The sequence below is a fragment of the Bos taurus genome, chromosome 9 (assembly GCF_002263795.3).
Source record: "Bos taurus isolate L1 Dominette 01449 registration number 42190680 breed Hereford chromosome 9, ARS-UCD2.0, whole genome shotgun sequence".
Lineage (NCBI taxonomy): Eukaryota > Metazoa > Chordata > Mammalia > Artiodactyla > Bovidae > Bos > Bos taurus.
In genome coordinates this window covers 38261704-38286012 of record NC_037336.1, presented here as the reverse complement: position 1 = coordinate 38286012, position 24309 = coordinate 38261704, and the positions used below count along the sequence as shown (strand labels likewise).

The window sequence follows — 24309 nt, the reverse complement described above, 5'->3', positions numbered from 1 at the left end:
GCACAAAACTCAGGCCCAACTGAGTCTGCGCCTCTGAGGACTACCCGAGTGCCTGAACCTGAGCGGCTTGGACCTGGGAGGTACATGCAACCCAGGGCCAGCCTCGGATTGTTCCCGGCGGAACAACCTAGAGCCCGAGCAGTGTGGGCAGGGAGGCTACACGCGCCGTGAGCGGGGGCAGACCCAGTGTGGCTGAGGCACTGCGAGCGCACGCCAGTGTTATTTGTTTGCAGCATCCCTCCCTCCCTCCCCACAGCGCGACTGAACAAAGAGAAGAAATACAGCTCCACCCATCAGAACACCGACACAAGCTTCCCTAACCAGGAAACCTTGACAAGCCGCCTGTACAAACCCACACACAGCGAGGAAAAGCCACAATAAAGAGAACTCCACAAACTGCCAGAATACAGAAAGGACACCTCAAACTCAGCAATTTAAACAAGATGAAGAGACAGAGGAATAGCCAGCAGATAAAGGAACAGAATAAATGCCCACCAAACCAAACAAAAGAGGAAGAGATAGGGAATCTACCTGATAAAGAATTCCGAATAATGATAGTGAAATTGATCCAAAATCTTGAAATTAAAATGGAATCACAGATAAATAGCTTGGAGACAAGGATTGAGAAGATGCAAGAAAGGTTTAACAAGGACCTAGAAGAAATAAAAAAGAGTCAATATATAATGAATAATGCAATAAATGAAATTAAAAACACTCTGGAGGCAACAAATAGTAGAATAACAGAGGCAGAAGATAGGATTAGTGAATTAGAAGATAGAATGGTAGAAATAAATGAATCAGAGAAAATAAAAGAAAAACGAATTAAAAGAAATGAGGACAATCTCAGAGACCTCCAGGACAATATTAAACGCTACAACATTCGAATCATAGGGGTTCCAGAAGAAGAAGACAAAAAGAAAGACCATGAGAAAATACTTGAGGAGATAATAGTTGAAAACTTCCCTAAACTGGGGAAGGAAATAATCACCCAAGTCCAAGAAACCCAGAGAATCCCAAACAGGATAAACCCAAGGCGAAACACCCCAAGACACATATTAATCAAATTAACAAAGATCAAACACAAAGAACAAATATTAAAAGCAGCAAGGGAAAAACAACAAATAACACACAAGGGAATTCCCATAAGGATAACAGCTGATCTTTCAATAGAAACTCTTCAAGCCAGGAGGGAATGGCAAGACATACTTAAAATGATGAAAGAAAATAACCTACAGCCCAGATTATTGTATCCAGCAAGGATTTCATTCAAGTATGAAGGAGAAATCAAAAGCTTCTCAGACAAGCAAAAGCTGAGAGAATTCTGCACCACCAAACCAGCTCTCCAACAAATACTAAAGGATATTCTCTAGACAGGAAACACAAAAATGGTGTATAAATTCGAACCCCAAACAATAAAGTAAATGGCAACGGGATCATACTTATCAGTAATTACCTTAAACGTAAATGGGTTGAATGCCCCAACCAAAAGACAAAGACTGGCTGAATGGATACAAAAACAAGACCCCTACATATGTTGTCTACAGGAGACCCACCTCAAAACAGGGGACACATACAGACTGAAAGTGAAGGGCTGGAAAAAGATTTTCCATGCAAATAGGGACTAAAAGAAAGCAGGAGTAGCAATGCTCATATCAGATAAAATAGACTTTAAAACAAAGGCTGTGAAAAGAGACAAAGAAGGTCACTACATAATGATCAAAGGATCAATCCAAGAAGAAGATATAACAATTATAAATATATATGCACCCAACACGGGAGCACCACAGTATGTAAGACAAATGCTAACAAGTATGAAAGGAGAAATTAACAATAACACAATAATAGTGGGAGACTTTAATACCCCACTCACACCTATGGATAGATCAACTAAACAGAAAATTAACAAGGAAACACAAACGTTAAACGATACAATAGACCAGTTAGACCTAATTGATATCTATAGGACATTTCATCCCAAAACAATGAATTTCACCTTTTTCTCAAGCGCACATGGAACCTTCTCCAGGATAGATCACATCCTGGGCCATAAAGCTAGCCTTGGTAAATTCAAAAAAATAGAAATCATTCCAAGCATCTTTTCTGACCACAATGCAGTAAGATTAGATCTCAATTACAGGAGAAAAACTATTAAAAATTCCAACATATGGAGGCTGAACAACATGCTGCTGAATAACCAACAAATCACAGAAGAAATCAAAAAAGAAATCAAAATTTGCATAGAAATGAATGAAAATGAAAACACAACAACCCAAAACCTGTGGGACACGGTAAAAGCAGTCCTAAGGGGAAAGTTCATAGCAATACAGGCACACCTCAAGAAACAAGAAAAAAGTCAAATAAATAACCTAACTCTACACCTAAAGCAACTAGAAAAGGAAGAAATGAAGAACCCCAGGGTTAGTAGAAGGAAAGAAATCTTAAAAATTAGAGCAGAAATAAATGCAAAAGAAACAAAAGAGACCATAGCAAAAATCAACAAAGCCAAAAGCTGGTTCTTTGAAAGGATAAATAAAATTGACAAACCATTAGCCAGACTCATCAAGAAACAAAGGGAGAAAAATCAAATCAATAAAATTAGAAACGAAAATGGAGAGATCACAACAGACAACACAGAAATACAAAGGATCATAAGAGACTATTATCAACAATTATATGCCAATAAAATGGACAACGAGGAAGAAATGGACAAATTCTTAGAAAAGTACAACTTTCCAAAACTCGACCAGGAAGAAATAGAAAACCTTAACAGACCCATCACAAGCACGGAAATTGAAACTGTAATCAAAAATCTTCCAGCAAACAAAAGCCCAGGTCCAGACGGCTTCACAGCTGAATTCTACCAAAAATTTAGAGAAGAGCTAACACCTATCCTGCTCAAACTCTTCCAGAAAATTGCAGAGGAAGGTAAACTTCCAAACTCATTCTATGAGGCCACCATCACCCTAATACCAAAACCTGACAAAGATCCCACAAAAAAAGAAAACTACAGGCCAATATCACTGATGAACATAGATGCAAAAATCCTAAACAAAATTCTAGCAATCAGAATCCAACAACACATTAAAAAGATCATACACCATGACCAAGTGGGCTTTATCCCAGGGATGCAAGGATTCTTCAATATCCGCAAATCAATCAATGTAATACACCACATTAACAAACTGAAAAACAAAAACCATATGATTATCTCAATAGATGCAGAGAAAGCCTTTGACAAAATTCAACACCCATTTATGATAAAAACTCTCCAGAAAGCAGGAATAGAAGGAACATACCTCAACATAATAAAAGCTATATATGACAAACCCACAGCAAACATTATCCTCAATGGTGAAAAATTGAAAGCATTTCCTCTAAAGTCAGGAACAAGACAAGAGTGCCCACTTTCACCATTACTATTCAACATAGTTTTGGAAGTTTTGGCCACAGCAATCAGAGCAGAAAAAGAAATAAAAGGAATCCAAATTGGAAAAGAAGAAGTAAAACTCTCACTATTTGCAGATGACATGATCCTCTACATAGAAAACCCTAAAGACTCCACCAGAAAATTACTAGAACTAATCAATGATTATAGTAAAGTTGCAGGATATAAAATCAACACACAGAAATCCCTTGCATTCCTATACACTAATAATGAGAAAACAGAAAGAGAAATTAAGGAAACAATTCCATTCACCATTGCAACGGAAAGAATAAAATACTTAGGAATATATCTACCTAAAGAAACTAAAGACCTATATATAGAAAACTATAAAACACTGGTGAAAGAAATCAAAGAGGACACCAATAGATGGAGAAATATACCATGTTCATGGATTGGAAGAATCAATATAGTGAAAATGAGTATACTACCCAAAGCAATTTATAGATTCAATGCAATCCCTATCAAGCTACCAACAGTATTCTTCACAGAGCTAGAACAAATAATTTCACAATTTGTATGGAAATACAAAAAACCTCAAATAGCCAAAGCGATCTTGAGAAAGAAAAATGGAACTGGAGGAATCAACCTACCTGACTTCAGGCTCTACTACAAAGCCACAGTTATCAAGACAGTATGGTACTGGCACAAAGACAGAAATATAGATCAATGGAACAAAATAGAAAGCCCAGAGATAAATCCACGCACATATGGACACCTTATCTTTGACAAAGGAGGCAAGAATATACAATGGATTAAAGACAATCTCTTTAACAAGTGGTGCTAGGAAATCTGGTCAACCACTTGTAAAAGAATGAAACTAGAACACTTTCTAACACCATATACAAAAATAAACTCAAAATGGATTAAAGATCTCAATGTAAGACCAGAAACTATAATACTCCTAGAGGAGAACATAGGCAAAACACTCTCCGACATACATCACAGCAGGATCCTCTATGATCCACCTCCCAGAATATTGGAAATAAAAGTAAAAATAAACAAATGGGACCTAATTAAACTTAAAAGCTTCTGCACATCAAAGGAAACTATTAGCAAGGTGAAAAGACAGCCTTCAGAATGGGAGAAAATAATAGCAAATGAAGCAACCGACAAACAAACTAATCTCAAAAATATACAAGCAACTCCTACAGCTCAACTCCAGAAAAATAAATGACCCAATCAAAAAATGGGCCAAAGATCTAAATAGACATTTCTCCAAACAAGACATACAGATGGCTAACAAACACATGAAAAGATGCTCAACATCACTCATTATCAGAGAAATGCAAATCAAAACCACTATGAGGTACCATTTCACACCAGTCAGAATGGCTGCGATCCAACAGTCTACAAATAATAAATGCTGGAGAGGGTGTGGAGAAAAGGGAACCCTCTTACACTGTTGGTGGGAATGCAAACTAGTACAGCCACTATGGAGAACAGTGTGGAGATTCCTTAAAAAACTGGAAATAGAACTGCCTTATGATCCAGCAATCCCACTGCTGGGCATACACACTGAGGAAACCAGAAGGGAAAGAGACACGTGTACCCCAATGTTCATCGCAGCACTGTTTTTAATAGCCAGGACATGGAAGCAACCTAGATGTCCATCAGCAGATGAATGGATAAGAAAGCTGTGGTACATATACACAATGGAGTATTACTCAGCCATTAAAAAGAATACATTTGAATCAGTTCTAATGAGGTGGATGAAACTGGAGCCTATTATACAGAGTGAAGTAAGCCAGAAGGAAAAACACCAATACAGTATACTAACGCATATATATGGAATTTAGAAAGATGGTAACGATAACCCTGTATACGAGACAGCAAAAGAGACACTGATGTATAGAACAGTCTTATGGACTCTGTGGGAGAGGGAGAGGGAGAGGGTGGGAAGATTTGGGAGAATGGCATTGAAACATGTGAAATGTCATGTATGAAACGAGATGCCAGTCCAGGTTCAATGCACGATGCTGGATGCTTGGGGCTGGTGCACTGGGACGACCCAGAGGGATGGTGTGGGGAGGGAGGAGGGAGGAGGGTTCAGGATGGGGAACATATGTATACTAATTAAATAATTTTCTATTAAAGAAAAAAAAAAAAAGAAAAAAAAAGAAAACATGAGTGGGTACTGAATTTTGTTAAATGATCTTCCTGAAAGTAGTGAGATAAGCATATGAGTGGTCTCCTATGTCTGGTAAATGTGGTGAATTGCTACTAATGTTTTAAATGCTAAAATATTGAAATTCTGGAATAAACCTAACTTGATCATGTATTACCAATTTTATGTATGCTAGATTTGATTGGCTAATTTTTTGATAGGATTTTCATATCTTTGTTCCTGAGAGAATTTGGCTTATATTTTTCCTTGTTTATAATGTCCTTAGGATTTGATGTCTAAATTTTGTTGACTTCATGGAAAAACAGAGGATTTCCAATTTTTCTATTTTCTGGAAGAATTTATATACTAATGGAGTTATTTCTTCAAGTGTTTTGGAGAATTCACTAGTGGAGCCATTTGAGCCTTGAGATTTTCTTATGGGAGGGCTTAATTACTGATTAGATTTATTATACATATGCACATACATATAGTTCTCCAGATTACATACATCAGATTTTCCATTCATTCTAGTACCTGTTTTGATTATAAGTCTTTTCTTGAAAAATTATTCTTGAAAATGTTCTTGTAGCATAGACCTTAATTGGGGCTCTCTTGGCACAAAACTAAACAAGTCACGATGTAAAATCTCGTCACCTAAACTGAAGGATCAACTTCCCAAGAATCTGTTCATGCTTTATTTACTTCCAAAGCATCAAGAAATGTATGTTTCTTGACAGATAAGTAATTTCTTCACTTCCCATTCTTCTTTTCCTTCTCTCTAACGGGCTTACAGATATATACTCTCCCATGGTATACTGTCTCTTTTCAATTATACAGTATTGGTGTGCTTGGTTTTATTGTACAGTTATTTTTTCCCATACATGTGTATAACAGGTGTATATAGGTGATGCTTAGTTGATTCTGTCAATGTACTTTGTACCAAGCACAACATAACTAAAGTACAAGCGCTTCTTTCTTGTTTCCTCTGGTTAGTGTCAATAACTCCCCAGAATTCAAGGAGGGTCTTAAACATCTTTTGTAATTGCTTTGTGCCTTCTCTCTGTTTAGTTTCAACTTTTTCATATTGTGATACAGCAGTCTATTCACTCTTTCTTTTGGGCCTGTTACTGCAAAAAACACTGGTTGATACATTGAGGCTAAATATATTTAACTATATTTGGAGTCTGATAAAAATAGAAGAAAGAAAATCTATTTGGGGCTGGATGTTTAAAAGAAGAAATGCTTCATAAAATGTCTGTCCTATTTGGAACTTACTGTCTTACATAAACATTTTCCATTTTACAAATGAATTCAGTAGAAGATTTTTTAAAATAGTAGCTTCCTGAGTTTATTACAGATTGCTAACTATTTGACATAGATAATGAAGAAAAGGAAACCTGGTGAATAAAGATTACTGATCATTGGAACTCATTTGGAAATGAATAATAGTAATCTGAAATTACAATATAACTCAAGAGATGAATATGATTCAATCTGAAAATGTGAATTTATATTACAAACACTCATATTTTCTAAAGCAAAGCAAGTTCTGAGCCACACAGTCCTAAGTCCCCATAGGTGTCTCTTTTGCAAATAAACATATGAAGGGATTTAACCAAACAAGATCATGAAATAGGCGACCAGATCTGCAAAATATTCAGAGACCAAACCAGAGAGACTAATCTGCACATAAAATATGCAACTTTGAAGAGATAGCATTATTAGAGTAGAAAAACTGCCTTCACAAGGTTCAACAACTCAATAATGACAAGACTGAGAAAATACGTTGCAAATTATTAAGGAGACTAAAATACTTTGTCACTGCATCACAAAGACCCACATATTCTGGTCTTCACTACAAAAGCAATACACAGATATGACATTTATCCAAAAATATTTTACTATTGATATTCTAATTCTTTACTGTTAATATTCTAATTCTTTTCTAAAGAGCATGTGTAAGACTAGACTTGTATAATAAATTAATTAGAATGAAGAAACAGCATTTTTAATGCTTTTGTTCACCCAGAAAATAGTTGTTTTATGTAATTAAATAGTTAAAGAGTCTGCATATAAAAACAAGTGCATTTATTTTCTTTGGAAAAAAAAAGAGAAAATGAACATTTAGACTTGGGATTAATTACTTTGATGAAATCACATGAAATCTTCAGTTTCAAACTTGGTCTTTGTTTTTAGGTGGCAGAAGTTAGCTAGATAATGGATTTCTGACCTCATTAGTCAATGCTCGAATATCCTTAGGAATGAGCTCATTGCCCCAGAGATAAGTAAGTTTTAGTAAAAATTTTCAGTTTGTTTTTAAGAGTAAATAACAAGATTCAAGATTTCTGCTCTAAGTGACCCATTCCCTAGTCTTGACAATCTTTAAAAAAAACTGGTGTGGGAGGCTCATGGCTAAAATATTTACTTTTAATTCCACTAATGTTATTAACTATACCATTTGTATTTTGCTTGTTTCACAAGATTATTATTTCTTGTATTACCAAGTATATGACTGAGCTTTCAACGGAAATGATGACTAGACTTGAAGCAGTTGATCAAATGCATAGCTTGATATATGATCAATGATTGTAATACTGTAACTCTAGAAGGCAATGGCAACCCACTCCAGTACTCTTGCCTGGAAAATCCCATGGATGGAGGAGCCTGGTAGGCTGCAGTCCATGGGGCTGCTAAGAGTTGGACACGACTGAGAGACTTCACTTTCACTTTTCACTTTCATGCACTGGAGAAGGAAATGGCAACCCACTCCGGTGTTCTTGCCTGGAGAATCCCAGGGTCGGGGGAGCCTCGTGGGTTTCTGTCTATGGGGTCGCGCAGAGTCTGACACGACTGAAGCGACTTAGCAGTAGCAGCAGCAGCAACAAGATTCAAAGCTAACCAGAATCATTTCACTTTTGTTTTTCCTTCCCTCTCCCAATGTTCGACCTGTTTGATTTAGCAGATGCAGGCCTCAGCCTTTGGAAGTGCTTCTTTCCATGTGGTCATTAGGGTTGTCCTCAATGCAGCAACTGGGTAGAATACAAACTACAAAAAAGTGCAAAAAAACCAGAGGGCTCTGCGGTACCCTGTCCTCCTGACTCAGTGCTGACCCATCTCTTCATGGTAAACTTTGAATATTTATTTTCATTTCCTTATTTGGCAGCACCAGGTCTTTGTTGCAGCATTCAGGATCTTTTAGTTGTGGCATGTGGGATCTAGTTCCCAGACCAGGGATCAAACCCGCCTCCCTTCCCCCAGCACTGGGGGCAGAGTCTTAGCCACTGAACCACCAGAGAAGACCTTCATGGTAAAGTTTTAAAGGGCTTCTGAATTCTTCAAGAAAGGTTACATTATGTGTGATATAATTTTAGGGTGAAGCGTATTTTATGGTAATAACTCCCTGAAAATTGGTATTTATAGCAAGTTTCTACTAATTAGTCTTTTTGATTAGCAAGAATATCCACTATATGTTTCCATGTAATTTTACTACATGGAAATTTTTTAAAACCACAATTTATTTTAAAATATCTAACAGCTGCTTTTTTAATACCTTGACTATGAGCAGGAACTATTAAGGCAATATTGAAATGAAACAGAATTTCTTCTTTCTATTTCTAGAATTTTGTAACCTCTGTTTACACGCAGAAACACTGTGTGGAAGGAGGGAAGCAGCTACAAATCAGAAGGCAGACAGGAAAGTGAAGATATTTACTAGAATCTGCCCTTGCTTGCAGCTCTCTGGCTTGATTGAGGAGGTTCTCGCTCTCATCTTTATGGTAAATGATCTGTGTATCAATCCCACTCACAGCCTACAAAGGAATCGGAGAGAGAAAGTAGGAATGACAGCAAAAGAAATCAAGTTTTCATCATTCTAGGATTTAAATGGTTTACACTTTATCTGCTAAACAGCAAACAAAATTCATACAGCTTCATTTTCATAGTTCGAAATTAAGGTCAAATGTAAACATGAAAAAATAATATCTTTGATATTTACAAGATAAATGGTTTTTGAAGAAAATTCAGTGAACTCAGAACAGTGCCTGGCCAAGGCCCCACCAAAGAAAGTGCTTGTCACGAAGAAGCTGTTAAATAAACAATGTTTTTGAGTTGAGGAAATCTGAATATATGCATAAAGTATCTTCTCTAGTGCCGTGCTGCAGTCCACAGCGTCACAGAGTCGGACACGACTGAGCAACTGAACAACAACAATCTTCTGTATCAGCAGGAACTAGTCTTCGATATTTTCTATTCAGGGACTTAGGTTTAAAAAAGCTTATGTTAAAGGAACTGGCATTCACTGACTGGAGTATGACACATCTCGAAGAACCTGTACTACTGAAGCATTCATAACATAAATAAAATGATCTTTTCTCAGTTCTGCTACTCTTTCTGCCATCTGAATGACATTGGAAGCTCAAGAGATGACATTAGGAAACAAAGTCATAAGCCAGGAAAAGGCAACATATTGATATAAAAATGAATGTTAAAATAAGGGAATACTCACATCATAAATTCGATCAGTGATGTTCAAAGCCTGTTCTGCTGTTTCATTGGCTTCACTAACGTAATTGGCAATATTCTCATAGACATTTGAAGCATCCAAAGCCTTCTGTACCAGTCCATTCATATCTGAACTGTGCAAATTCCTGTTAATGAACAAACCTGGCATTATTGCCTCTTTTTACCTCCTTGGGAAATAGGGCCATTTTTAGAGTCTGATTAGAATACTTCCAGGACTATAGGCACTTCCTTTTTGTTTTTTTAAAGTTACCTGGCTGGGCAGTGCTCACCCACACGCCCCCTCCTCACCCCTCCACTGCCCCGCCTCCCACCTCCTGGCCTTTCCTAGGGGCACATCGTCTTCCCATTCCTCTGCTTTTAGTTCTTTCAAGACTTCACCTTGTTTTGGCTCCTTGGCAACTGCCTGCCTGGCAGCAGCCTCAGGGAAAGGAAATGCTGATTTTAAAACAGCATCTGCACCTCTTCAAGCAAGAGCTTGTTTATGTGGTGGCGTCAGGCAGAGGAATGAACCTACATTCATCCCCACCTACTGCTTACCCGAATCAGCACTGTTATTCCCTCCCTGTCAAAGAAAGTAAGGCTCTCAGAGAGGGTGCATAACCTCAGCATGGTGTTATTAATAAATATTAGCTGGTTTCACTCTATTTATTCAATCTTATCTCTTTCTTTTATATAACAGATCACATATTTCTTGAAGAAGGGTTATAATATGTATTGAGCATCACATGCAGATACTGGGTCAGCCCCATTCCATGTACTATATCTCTACATCTTCCCACACCTGTGAAGTTGACATTGTTATTCCTTTCCCATAAAAGTTGCTGAGGCTCTGAGGAAGGGTGCACAACTTGCCCAAGGCAAACATGGTTAAGGTCTGTCTCATTCCTGAGGCCTAGCTGCTCCCCTTAAGTGCACAGCCCCACCTCACAATCACCCTGATCCTTACACCACTTTCTCTGCCTTTGTCTCCTCTGACTCCTGTAAGGTTCTGCTAATATTTACTGGTACCCATCATGCACTGGGGGGCTTCAGCTGGTAAAGAATCTGCCTACAATGCAGGAGACCCTGGTTCAATTCCTGGGTCAGGAAGTTCCCTTGGAGAAGGGATAGGCTACCCACTCCAGTATTCCTGGGCTTCCCTGGTGGCTCAGATGGTAAAGAATCTACCTGCAAAGAGGGAGACCTGGGCTCAATTCTTGGGTTGGGAAGATCTCCTGGAGGAGGACTTGGCAACCCACTGCAGTATTCTTGCCTGGAGAATCCTCATGGACAGAGGAGCCTGGAGGGCTACAGTCCATGGGGTCGTAAGAGTAGGACAGGACTGAGCGACTAAGCACAGCACAGCACATCATGCAGTAGACACCCTCATGCAGAGGCTGATAACAATATGCGCCTCAAAGGATTGAAGTGAGGTCCAACAGGGATAAAATATGTTTAGTGCTTGGTACCGTGCCTGGCATCTAGCGAATCTCAGGGCTTATTATTACACTTAAACTACTTCCTAAATGGAAATTTCAAACTGTATGGGTATCCACATAGTAATTCATATTACTGACAAACTCTTCTTCTTCCTCTATACTATGAACGCCACCCTCACTTCCGCAGCCCATCCTAAACCCTCTGTCTTAAGTTTATTCAGTCTTAAACCCACCAGTTCCATCCTTTCCCCCCCAACTCTGGATACGGATGACTAGTATCACTTTATTCATCAGTAACTTCTCAGAAGAGTCACTGTGATGGGATCTACACGACACTACAGATCCTACACTGGCTCCTCTCTTCACACCACCTGGACCTACTGAGCTCAGCTAATCGTTTCTCAGCCTCCTTCATGCAGTTTCAGTCTCTGCGCACTGGCTTAGGCTCAGAGAGACTTCCTCTGTATTTCCTTGGCAACTCTATTCTCTTTTGTCCAAGTTCACCATCACTCTGGCTCCTCTACAATAGGGCTGATATCTATTAGGCACACTAAGGGCCCACAAAGATGCTTTCACGTTAATTTTTTTTTTTTTAATCAGAAGAAGAAAAGTGAGGATAACAGTAATTCTTACATTAGCTTTTATATCAAGGTAGTTATGACATATAATTAAATTTTTTTTACAGCCCATGAAAATTATAATGCAGCCCTGCTCTGCAAAGGTAATTCTGATCCAAATGTTTGCTATTTATATCTCCCTATAACTCCCTGTTCAGAAATGGAAAAGAGAGTAAAATCTGAGAAGGTTTTAAAAGAAATGGATAAAAGGTATAAAATGTTACCAATATTTTAAATACTTAAAAATTGTGTTGGCTAGAGTTGGTGAGCAGATATACCTAAGAATTTGAAACAAAAAGCCTTTCTTTGTTTTCATTACTAGGCACAAAAAGGGTACTATATTAATATACAAAATAAAAAATGTTCTTTTGAAATGGAAGCTTCTTGATGAATTGTATGTATTTCTATTTGAGACAAAATATGCAAATCTACTGGGTATACCAGATAGATGTTGAAGAATATTCACATTCTGAAGGGAAGACATCTATAAATTTGGATGTTTTAATATATGTAGAAATATGCTAAACATAAAAAGGAGACTTAAGGTGATTGATATTTCTGATTATGTTTCATGTACAGCTTGGGGTTACTTCCTTAGAAGTTCTAGCTAGAACTCTGTTTGCTGCTGGGTGACATTTAGAGGTTTGTGTTGGTATCCCGTTCAATGAGCTGTTAGTGGCTCAGTGGTGTCTGACTCTTTTTAACCCCATGAACTCTGGCCTGCCAGGCTTCTCTGTCCATGGAATTTCCCAGGCAAGAATACTGGACTGGGTTGCCTGTCCCTTCTTCAGGGGTTCTTCCCAACCCAGGGATTGAATCCAGGTCTCCTGCATTGCTGGCAGATTCTTTACCATTTGAGCCACCGGGGAACTCCCAAACAGCTGTAGTTACTAAATGACAAAAGAACGACGAAGACAGCCATAAAATTAATTTCAAAAACAATAACCTACCAATACAGTTATTACCAAAGATAGCATTTTCTCCAAGTTCCATTTGACTGGCTTGATAAAAAACCCATTTCCTGGGAACATGACACTGAGCTGTATACAACACCATCTCACACACCAAGATTTTACCCATGATCTATCCATCCCCACTCCAAACCTGCCCTCTCTTCTTGGGAGACTTGGAAGCATATTTGAAAATTTTGGCAATCAGAAAAAAAGCTGATTTAGCTTTGAACAGAAATGAACACTGGTTCTTATTTAATTCATGACCTTTACCAATCCTTGTTTCTAATTGCCAGATTTGCAATCTTTCTTTTCAATGATCTTGTTATTTACCTATTTTTTTCAGGATCATGAATTAAACTCCAATCTTTTAGTACATTTAAATTAACATTAAATGAGTGCTTATGACTCTCTTCTAGATACTTTGAGGAAAACCATCAACCAATGCTCTCTTAACAGGTGTTGAAATAAAATAGTTCCGGCTAGGCACTGTGGAGCAGCTAGAGGATTTGACACAAGTCCCTTATATTGTTGACTTCCTACCAGCTTTACTTAAGACATCTGGGTATGAAAAGCTCATGCTGTCTCTGAAATGATGGCAGAATTAGACCTTGCAGAGGGATCTGATTTACCTGATAATATTTTGTGGAGCAGTTATATCCCTAACTAAAACGTGTTAGGTTATCCTATTACTTGTGGAACAGAGCTACCCCGCTACAACACAGATCTCTAATCTGACAGATTTTTTAAAACTGAAAAACTGTCCCCAGAGCAATTTCAGAAAAAACAACTGGTTCTCAAACTGGCCAACCAACAAACAGACAAACAAACACACAAACCCAACCCTAAAAACAAACTATTAACACTGTATCCCAGCAACCCTGTCATGTGAAAGTGAACAAAAATAAGTTACTCAGTCTGGAGATATCTGCATTCTTACAACCAGGGTGTTACCTGCTCAACTCATCAGCCTCTTGCTGAAGGTTCCGTGCATGGTCAACAGCTTCCTGAACTAAATCATGACTGAGGTTGCTCAGGTTGGATAGTTTTCTTTGAAGTTCATTTTTGGCTCCATCTATTTCGGCATAAATCCCTGATGCATTCTAAAGAAAATATTGAAAAAAAATTGAATTTAGAGGGACTTAAAGTATTTTTCCTAGGGAGCACCAAAGATAATCTCTATTCCTCCTTACTGTGAAGTTCAGTAAGCTTCAGGCCAGATCCAGAAGAGTCTAAAAGGCTATATGTGCATGTTTAGTCGATTTAATTGTGTCCAACTCTTTGTGACCCTATGGACTGTAGTCCACGAGGCTCCTCTGTGCATGGGAGTCTCCAGGCAAGAATACTGGAGTGGGTTGCCATGCCCTCCTTCAGGGTATCTTCCTCACCCAAGGATCAAACCTGCGTCGTGTGCACTGCAGGTGGATTCTTTACAGCTTAGCCACCAGGAAGTCTAAAAGACTATATACATAGATATTTACCTATTTGCATCTTCAACTCCTCTACTGATTCAGACATGCTCTGCCATCTCTCATCTAAAAAGAAAACTAAATAGAAACGCCCCACTGTCCTCACTTCTCCCTAATTTTAATCCTTTCATAGCAAAATAGAACCCCTCTGCAAATAAAGTGTTTATACATGCTATCTCTATTTCATCAGTTTAAAATTCACACTTTTGACTTATTCCAGTCTGGTTTTTACCTCACTGCTCCACCAACACAGAAATTTACTTAATGATTTCTGAGCTACTAAGTCTCATGGTTATCATTCAGTTCTCATCTTATTTGACCTCTCACCTGCACTTCCTGTGCTGACTACTCTGACTGACACTCACCTTGACATGTGACCTCTCTTAATTTTCAGTTCAACTGTGGACCTATGATTTTGGCTAAAGATCACACATAGGATGCTGCTATAAACCTATTACTTCCAGCCTTGGCTGGGCCCTCAACGCTGAAAAGAAATTTGCTCTCCTGGTCATTGAACACAGTGATTCTAAACACTGTCACTGTTCCAAAGCCAATATGAATTCCTGCCCTCACCTCTACCTGATTCTCAGCAGGTCACTTAATTTTCTTTTTTATCTAGAAGACATAAGCCAGCTGTTAGTGAGGAGCACTTTTTTCGAGCTCCTGATGTGATGTTACATCTCTATGAAGGGAGCTCAGTTAGTGACCTTTGCACCTTTTCCTTATTTTGCTCTGAGAGAAGAAGTGGTTTATTTAATTGGTAAATTTGGGGGTATAACTATATAGACTCTGCTCAACTCCAGACTGCTACCTCCAGGGAGCAAGCTGCCAGCAGAAAGCTGAGTTTTCCTGTGCTCCTCCATACAGTGCAAGCTGCCCGGGGCACCACCATGAACCTTGTGGTGTTGGCAATTTCAGTGGGCAGACCTGCTAATGCTGGTACTGAGTATCAGCCACCCCACTTGGCTAAGAGATCTTTTAAAAAGCCACACCTCAATTAGCTGAAATAAAGGGGATATTCTTGATCTTCATATTTACTATTTTTCAACTTTTTTAGAACTTAGGTCCTGAAGGTGGGTAGCATTTACTGATAGTTCTCCTCAGAGACTCCAACACTGACAACAACAAGTAATTTCTCCAAATGGGTTGAGTACAGTAGACAGTGGGGGGCTGGAAGGTGGAAATGGCAACTATATAGAACTCTTGAGATGTTTTGTTGTGAAGCAGAGTAATGGTGCAGAGATCAGAGAGGATGTGAAAGTTTTTTTTTAATTTTAAAAGATATCAGATACTAGATGTTTCTACGTTTCTATGTTGGCAGTAGTGATTCAGTAGAGTAAGAACTGGGCAAAACAAAAAAGAGAGGCCACAAGTTGATGGACTGAAACCCAGCAACCCTACTGTTGAGCAGTGGAAGTGTGGGATTTAGAACACAGGTTGGGGGGCTGAACTCTGACAGGAAAAGGGACTCTTCACTAATTAGAACAGAAAGGAAGGGAGAAGTAGGATACACATGCAAGCAGACTGGTAGATTTGGGGAGCAAAAATGAAGGGAGTTCTCTTCTCATTGTTCCCATTTTTAATGAAGCATGAAGCAAGTTCACCAGCCAGACTGATAGACGGGAGGTAGGTTTCCCACCAGTCATACTGGCTTCTCTGGAGTGGCCACGATGCTGAGGGTACTTGGGTTTACTGGTTTATGAGATTAGAATTCTCAGGTGAGTATAACAGAGGAAGAAGTATGTATGGAAGTAAAGGGTGTTTGCAAAGAATGATTATACTGATAATTTGAGCTGCTCGTGCTGAAGTTCACAGGGTCACAAAGAGATGGACACAATTGAGCGACTGAACTGAAGGAAGGAAGACTATGAAAGGAGTAGCACGAATGAGATGGAGGAGGTTTTGGAGTGGCTAGAGAGTTTCTGGGGTGTACACTCTACAGTAAGGGCGATAACAGATGGTGCTTAGGGTGCTCAGTTGTGTCTGACTCTTTGCAACCCCAATGAACTGCAGTCTGCCAGGCTCCCCTGTCTATGGAATTTTCCAGGCAAGAATAGTGGAATGGGTTGCCATTTCCTTCTCCAAGCTTAGGGAGAGAGGTGCTTGATACTGGGATTTGGAAGAGGTACTCTTATTGATGATAAGACCTGGGTCTGGTCATACAAGGGATTACAGAGGTGGACGGGGAGGAAGAGCTTGTCGGACAGGAGAAGTTGAAGGAACCGGAGGTCTGAGAGCTGGTAGACTCATTCATGTGGGTTTTGATGTCACTGGGGAACTAGATGGGAGTAGGGACAGAAAGGAAGCTAAAACTGTCAAAGAATAGGATGGATCAGATGACTTTAAGATAATATCCTTTTAAAGGTAATAAAAGTAAGCCGAGAGTACTTCAGTGATAGTTTGGTTCACTGCATTTATTGTAAAATTTCTACTTTAAAAAAATGTGGCTTTCATTGATTTTGAATCCCAGCTTTATTAAACATACAACTTATGCATAAAGAGTGGGTAGGATGCATCTACATTTGCACTTTCAACAGAACTTTCTGTGACTGGCTGTGCTGCCCAAAATGGCAGCCACCAACCACATGTGGGGCTACTGAGCACGTGAAACGTGGCTAACGTGACAGGAATTTTTTAAAAGTATTTACTTTTGGCTTCCTTGCTGCAAGAGGGATTTCTCTGGTTGCAAGGCGGGCACTTCTCCCGGGGGTGGCTTCTTCGGTTGCAGAGCACAGGCTCTAGGGTGAGCAGGCTTACAGCAGTAGTTGCGGCATGAAGGCTCAGAGCAATCGTGGCGCTTGGGCTAAGTTGCTCTGCGGCACGTGGAATCTTCCTGGATTAGGGATTGAACCTCTGTCCTCTGCATTAGCAGGCGGATTCTTAATCACTGGACCACCAGGGAAGTCCTAAATTTTATTTTGTTTTGAGTAATTTAAAATTTAAGTAGCCATATGTGGCTAGTGGCAACTGAACAATGAAAGAAACTGAAAAATGCAGTCACCTGATCTTAGTTTAACAATGCCACCTAACTTGATAGAATGGAGTCGATTGCTCCTCTGTGACACTGAGCTAACGTTCTAACCTACTATGAATACTAACCTGAAAAAGTCACATGTGTCCTTACCTTTATTATGCTATCAAGTTCTGACAGGGTCAGTCGTGGCATCATCAGTGAGTTGGAAGACGTCCTCAGAGACGCGTTCACCCCTTCCGTCTGTTCCCTTACTCTCTCATGCTGTTTCTGCAGGAGGAAAAGCAAGGGAGAGAGAAATAGATGGTCACTTTAGATAAGGAAGGCATTAGGGAGAGTGCTGTCAGCCTGCTGTCACTGCACTCAGACAGATCCTATCTCAGACCCACCAATGAGTCGCTGTGCCACGCTGGGGAATTCCACCCAGCCCAGGCTCAGCTTTCTCATTTATAAAATGGAGACAATGAAAGTAAGCTCCTCAGGAGCCTTGAAGAACTTAGTTATGATTATTACTTACAGTGCCACCACATCAAAGAGAACTGACACTCCAAAGAGGGCCCCTGCTTCTTTCTCCATAAATGTGAAGTGGGGCCAAGGTTACGGGACTGAACACAGGCTCTGTATTTGCAGTCACTGAAAAGTGACCTAATTCCAGAAAGCATTTATCATGTGCTAACTTTGGGCCAGGCACAAATACCTCATCTGGACAGGAATAAAATATATACAAAAGAATCTTAAAGTCCTTTCAGAAATTTAAAGTGACCCTAATATCAAAGCATAAAATTCTGATCTCACTTCTTTCTACTCTTTATGTTAGATGTTCAGGTGTTTTGAAGGGGTAAATTGCCCAAGTGTGGATATAGTTTGTCCCTCTTTTTAAAAAAATATTTAAAATTTTTATTTATTTATTTTTGGTGGTGCTAGGTCTTCATTGCTGCGCGGGCTTTTCTCTAGTTGCAGCAAGTGGGGTCAACTCTCTAGTGTGGCGCACAGGCTTCTCATTGAGGGGTCTTCTCTTGTGGAGCACACGGGCTTCAGTGGTTGTGGCACATGGGCTCAGTAGTTGCAGCTCTTGGGCTCTAGAGCACAGGCTCAGTAGCTGTAGCACACAGGCTTAGCTGCTCTGCAGCATGTGGGATCTTCCTGGACCAGGGATAGAACCCGTGTCTCTTGCATTGACAGATTCTTTACCACTGAGCTACGAGGGGAGCTCTTTCTTCCTTTTTTTCCTTTTCAAAATTTTTAAAATTGAAGTATAGTTGATTTACAATGCTGTGCTACCTCTGCTGTACAGCAAAGTGACTCAGTTACACACACATATGCATTGCTTTTTAATGTTCTTTTTCCATTATGTTTTATCATAGGATATTGAATATAGTTCCCCATGCTATACATTAGAACTTGTTGTCTATCCATTCTAAACATAATAGTTTGTATCTACCAACCCCAAACTCTCAGTTCATCCCTCTCCCTTGCCTCACCCCTCCTTGGCAACTAGAAGTCTCTTCTCCCTGTCCACACGTTTGTTGCTGTTTTGGAGATAGGTTCATTTGGGCCATATTTCGATTCCACATATAAGTGATATCAGATGGGATTTGTCTTTCTCTTTCTGACTTACTTCACTTGGTGTGATAATTTCTAGTTGCATTCATGTTGCTGCAAATGGCATTATTTGGTTCTTTTTTTATGGCTGCTACTGCTACTGCTAAGTCACTTCAGTCGTGTCCGACTCTTCACGACCCCATGGACTGCAGCCTACCAGGCTCCCCCGTCCTCGGGAGTTTCCAGGCAAGAACACTGGAGTGGGTTGCCATTTCCTTTTCCAATGCATGAAAGTGAAAAGTGAAAGTGAATTCGCTCAGTCATATCCGACTCTTAGCGACCCCATGGACTGCAGCCTACCAGGCTCCTCCATCCATGGGATTTTCCAGGCAAGAGTACTGGAGTGGGGTGCCATTGCCTTCTCCGTTTTATGGCTGAGTAGTATTCTATTGCAGAAAGAAACAGCAACCCACTCCAGTAATTTTGCCTGGAAAATTCCATGGATGGAGGAACCTGGTAGGCTACAGTCCATGGTGTCACAGAGTCAGACACTACTGAGCACACACACAGTAATCCACTGTATGTATATTCCACATCTTCTTCATCCATTCATCTGTCAATGACATTTTGTTTTTTTCCATATTTTCCCTATTGTGAATAGTGTTGCTACAAATACTGGGGTGCACGCATCTTTTTGAATTGTGATTTTCTCCAGGTATATGCCAAGGAGTGGGACTGCTGAGTCATATAGTAGGTCTACTGCTAGTTTTTTAAGGCATCTTCATATTGCTTTCCATAGTGGCTGCACTACTTTTTATTTCCACCAACACTGTGGGAGGGTTCCCTTTTCTCCACACCTTCTCCAGCATTTGTTATTTGTAAACTTTTAAATAATGTCCATTCTGACCATTGTGAACTGACAGCTCATCGCAGTTTTTATTTGCATTTCTCTACTAATTAGTGGTGTAGAGTATCTTTTTCATGTGCCTCTTGGCCTTCTGTATTTCTTCTTTGGAGAAATTTCCATTTTTCCATTGGGCTGTTCCAAGTGTGGATATGTTTTCTGATGAACACTTTCATTTACACTTGCCACTCTGGAGTTTTACAGTCAGGGATGCTGTGATTCTGAAGAGACACTGTGGCACTTCAGAGATTGAAAGGAACACAGAGTGAAACTTTAGGAGGGGAAAAAGTAAAAGCCTCATTTTGTAATCTGAGTAAAAAGTGAGCTGAAGTTACTTTAGAAATGGTAATTTAAATTGGAATTGAAATTTTTGTTATGGTACGATATCACAGAATTCATTACAAAAGCCTACACTTGAATGACATATTTTAAAACTTTTAAAGTTCATTTTAATGTCCTGTCTCACTCCCTGGACTCTCTTTTCTAATTTAGTGGAAAAGAAGAATGAAACCCATTTTCTCCACATACCTTGCTACAGGGGAAGACATAGGTCTAGCGACAGAAAAGCATCTCATTTGAACATCCTCTTAAAGTAAGAACTTAAAAAAAAATCAATATCCCTTCAAAATCCATCAAGCTTAATTCAGTATGACTATCTGGGGTTAACCATTCTTGTCTTCACAAGGACAGGTAGTTATATAGCTCTGCACAAAAGCAATATTTTAAAGTATGTAAGGAAGAAGGGTGAAAAAGATTGGTATTATCTAGATCTCTCAGAGCAGTTTTCCCGTTACAGAATCTGAGATATGATCCCTTCTGGAAGCTCGTCTATCTGAGCTGCCTTGTGGGAACACAGCTAACACCCTGAAGTAACAACCAAGCTTCAAAACCATGTGCAAACAGCACTGCCTGGTGAGCTCATCGGTAGTAGCTGGAAATGATGTGCTTCAAGTTAAAGGGTTTCTGTCACTCACCAGACATAGAATTAGACAGAAATGAATAAAATTAGCTTTGAAACAAAGGTATTCTCACAGAGAGATGGACAATTTGAACAGAAGAAAATTTAGAAACTAATAATTAGTGAAAAATGACATAATTAGCATTTTTCAGCATGCTTCAGTATCCACTTCACATATGCAAAAAATAAAAGTCTCCTCATACTTAAAAAAGAGACAGAGAAAGTCTTAGGAAGGTGGAACTTTGGTTATCAGAGTCCCTAAATAGACAGAATCTCATATTCATCTGATACAGATTTTTATTATTCTGTTATCCTTTCACATCGGGAGTAGGAAGACAAAATAAATAATGTAATCACTAGTTGTGTGGCTATTATTTGCACACAACAAAATGATCAAACTTTGTGGTTATTTTTGGTTTTGTATAAGGATTGCAATTTTGGTGTTATTTTTTTTTAAGCCATACTGTAGTTCTTACAGTGAAATGTGATAGTAAAACACTTATGGTGAATGGGGGAGACATCCACTAGCAGATGATCACAATACAGAACCAAGAATGGAGGGGAGTGGAGGAGGCTATTTTAGTTGAGAAATAACAAAGGCCCACACTGGAGAAGTCATAGAGGAAGGGAAAAGATGGAAGATAGTTAAAAATACTCCAAAGGTAAAATGGGCCAGATCCTGTGGTTGACGAGACGTGAGGGTGGGAAAAATTCAAGGATAAGGATGAGTCCCAGTAACTTTCTTAAATTCTGCTTAAAGAATTTATTTTGTGTTACACTCATAATTTTGTTGTGCCAGATAATCATGTTTTTGTTTTTAAACAAAAATGCTATCCTGACCATTATTATACTAAAACATATTGGCTAAGAGATTGCTTCAGTGGTGCAAAATGGCAATAATAAGTACAATTCACTTTTATTTAGGAAATTTGATGATGACTTACTGAAAGGTAGCAATGACTGAAAATCATTTTGGAGAACCTAATTTAAGTTGGGTTTGCTGATAACATAATTGAAGTAATGAGCTTGCTCATAGCTGCTTCCTATTTCTGACACTGCTTTTAGAGGCACATGTCTTCCTATCAGAAAATGACCATTCACAGTGATGGTGTGAGTGCATGTATTGCTCAGGGTAGAAGTGTGAGCACCACCAGTTCTAAATCTGGAGGTGTGGGCATACACAAATCCTGGCCCCGTAAGGTGACCGCTTTGGCAAGCTCTGGCCAAGCCTGGGAAATTTTTTCACCTCTTTGTAAGACCTTAGCTTGAATTAGACTCCCTACCTCTGCAGCTGCTGATCAGTCAGGCTGTGAGATTTGCTAATCAGGCCCTTCCAAAATCACACATATCCTTACAGGAAACACGGTTCTGGGTTGCTTTGAGATTTTTAGTACTCTCGGTATAAAAGAAGTTATACACAGGAATTATGCCTTGTTTTCTCAGTTGCAAACAAGAGAAATACATCCAACACAGGCGGACAGAAGCACGAAGAACAACTGCATTCTTCTTAACGCACAAGGTAAACAACTGCACCAGTTTCAACTTGATTTTAGTTGTGCACACTTATATCAGCAAATGACAGTGGCAAAAAATGTGCAGATAATTTTAAAAATAAAGATTTAAATGTACCAATATTTTAAAAACTGTTTACCAACTGTCTCTTCTTAGGATAACGTCGTGTTGTATTAATATATGCCCCAAATGCATTTACATTTAGTGTCCACCGTACCTCGTGGTCCCGCTGCCTGGCTGCTGTGGCTCTGTTCATGTCTTCAGCATCCCTGACATGGTTAAGGGCCTGGTCGAGTGATTCCTGGAGGTCTGACAGCTTGGCGTTATAGTCGTCCAGCTGCTCCAGGACCACAGGAAACAGAGAGCGAGTGTCATTGTACTGCCTCTGCCAGCTCTCAGCCTGGCTCAGCACTGGGGAGAAAGGCACACAGAAACTCAGTCTGGGCTCCTCCCTTCTCTTCCCATCCCAGCCCACAGAAGCAAAGATGCAAATTTGGCAGGTGACGTCTTTAGCAATAGCGATTAAAGCTGTTGGTCACAAAAATGGCCCCATTATTTGAAGTTTTAAATACTATTTTGTAGGATTTGGACCATCCTAGACCACCATCAGCTAAAAAGGGAGTTGATTAGTTTTCCTGTCAAGATGATGCTTTATGTGGAAATGATGTCATTCAACTAGGTTTATTATTACACAGATTATTAATAGCTTTACCATATAAACGAAACTTGGATATACTACAGTTTTACTGTTAGAGATATCTCCAATTATTTTGTCTATTATTGGCAAATGTACAACCATTCATCTTCTGTATTCTCTCCAGGCAGCTATTTTTAGTTAGCTCCTTTATTTAGGTCAAACTTAATCATTATTCTGGAATCATTATTCCAGAATCATTATTCTGAAAGATTAAATGGCAATGAAATATTCTTAAACTTTGCCTATGTCTTAATTCTCTAATCAAAGTTACATGCATTGCTTCTGTACCTTGATTCTATTTTTTCTCCAGGGACTATCAGTCTGTCTTATTGAGGTTTTGTATTTACTTTCATCATCATGAACAGAAGATACAAGTTCACGGTTGAGTAGAGAAAGTGGCTGAAAAAATGCCTTTACTCGGTGGAAGGCTGCTAAGTGGGAGATGTATTTGGTTCCACTTCCCCAGAGTAGTCTTGTTAAATCCCCAAACAGGCAAAGCATCTGGCTGTGACATGAGAGCTCCAGCCTTCCTGACTGCTGGCCTAATCTGCACTCAGAAACGGGCCTGAGATTCTGCCTTATTTCTTACTGTTTCTAAGACCTTGTAAGTCTGCTATCACAATATACCTTTATGCCAAAATTACTCCTCTATTAAAATATTCACAACAAGTTTTAACAGAAGTTGACAGTGACAATTGTAGGAAAATGATCTAATGTAGGTGTTCTTAACCCTTTCTGTATCATGGGCCCCTTTACAACCTGGCAAAGCCTTCATTCAGATCCCTTCTTATATGTTTTTAAATGTACAAGATAAAATATGTAGCACTAAAAAGATGTATAAAAATTGGTAATATAATAATACATGTGCTTCCTTATCAGTGTGTTAACTAATAAGATTTAGGGGTGAAACCAGTAACTACTAAAATTCTTGAATTATTGATGAATTTAGCATTGTGAAATAACAGTGACAACTGAAATATGATACACAAACCTGTAGCCTCTTCTTGTTGACTGTGTAGATTAAAATGGACACAATTTTTTATAACTCTTCTATCAAGAGTCAAGTCTTTTTCCTCACCCTTGAATCTGGGCTGGTTTTGACCAACAGAGGGCTTCCCTCATACCTCAGTTGGTAAAGAATCCATCTGCAAAGCAGGAGAGCCCGGTTTGATTCCTGGGTTGGGAAGATCCCTTGGAGAAG

General features: G+C 39.2%; 1 protein-coding gene across 3 annotated transcripts in view; it reads right to left on the bottom strand.

Moving 5' to 3' along the window:
* The window catches only part of LAMA4 (laminin subunit alpha 4), a 155007-nt gene that overhangs the window by 45067 nt on the left and 85631 nt on the right, over nucleotides 1-24309 (bottom strand). For all 3 annotated transcript variants that reach the window (XM_024996679.2, XM_024996680.2, NM_001205965.1), the window contains 5 exons: nucleotides 22629-22822; nucleotides 17649-17765; nucleotides 14010-14158; nucleotides 10054-10195; nucleotides 9262-9358 (listed from right to left, as the gene is read on the bottom strand). In XM_024996679.2, the coding sequence (XP_024852447.1) occupies nucleotides 9262-9358; nucleotides 10054-10195; nucleotides 14010-14158; nucleotides 17649-17765; nucleotides 22629-22822 (699 nt within the window). The remainder of the gene's footprint in view (nucleotides 1-9261; nucleotides 9359-10053; nucleotides 10196-14009; nucleotides 14159-17648; nucleotides 17766-22628; nucleotides 22823-24309) is intronic.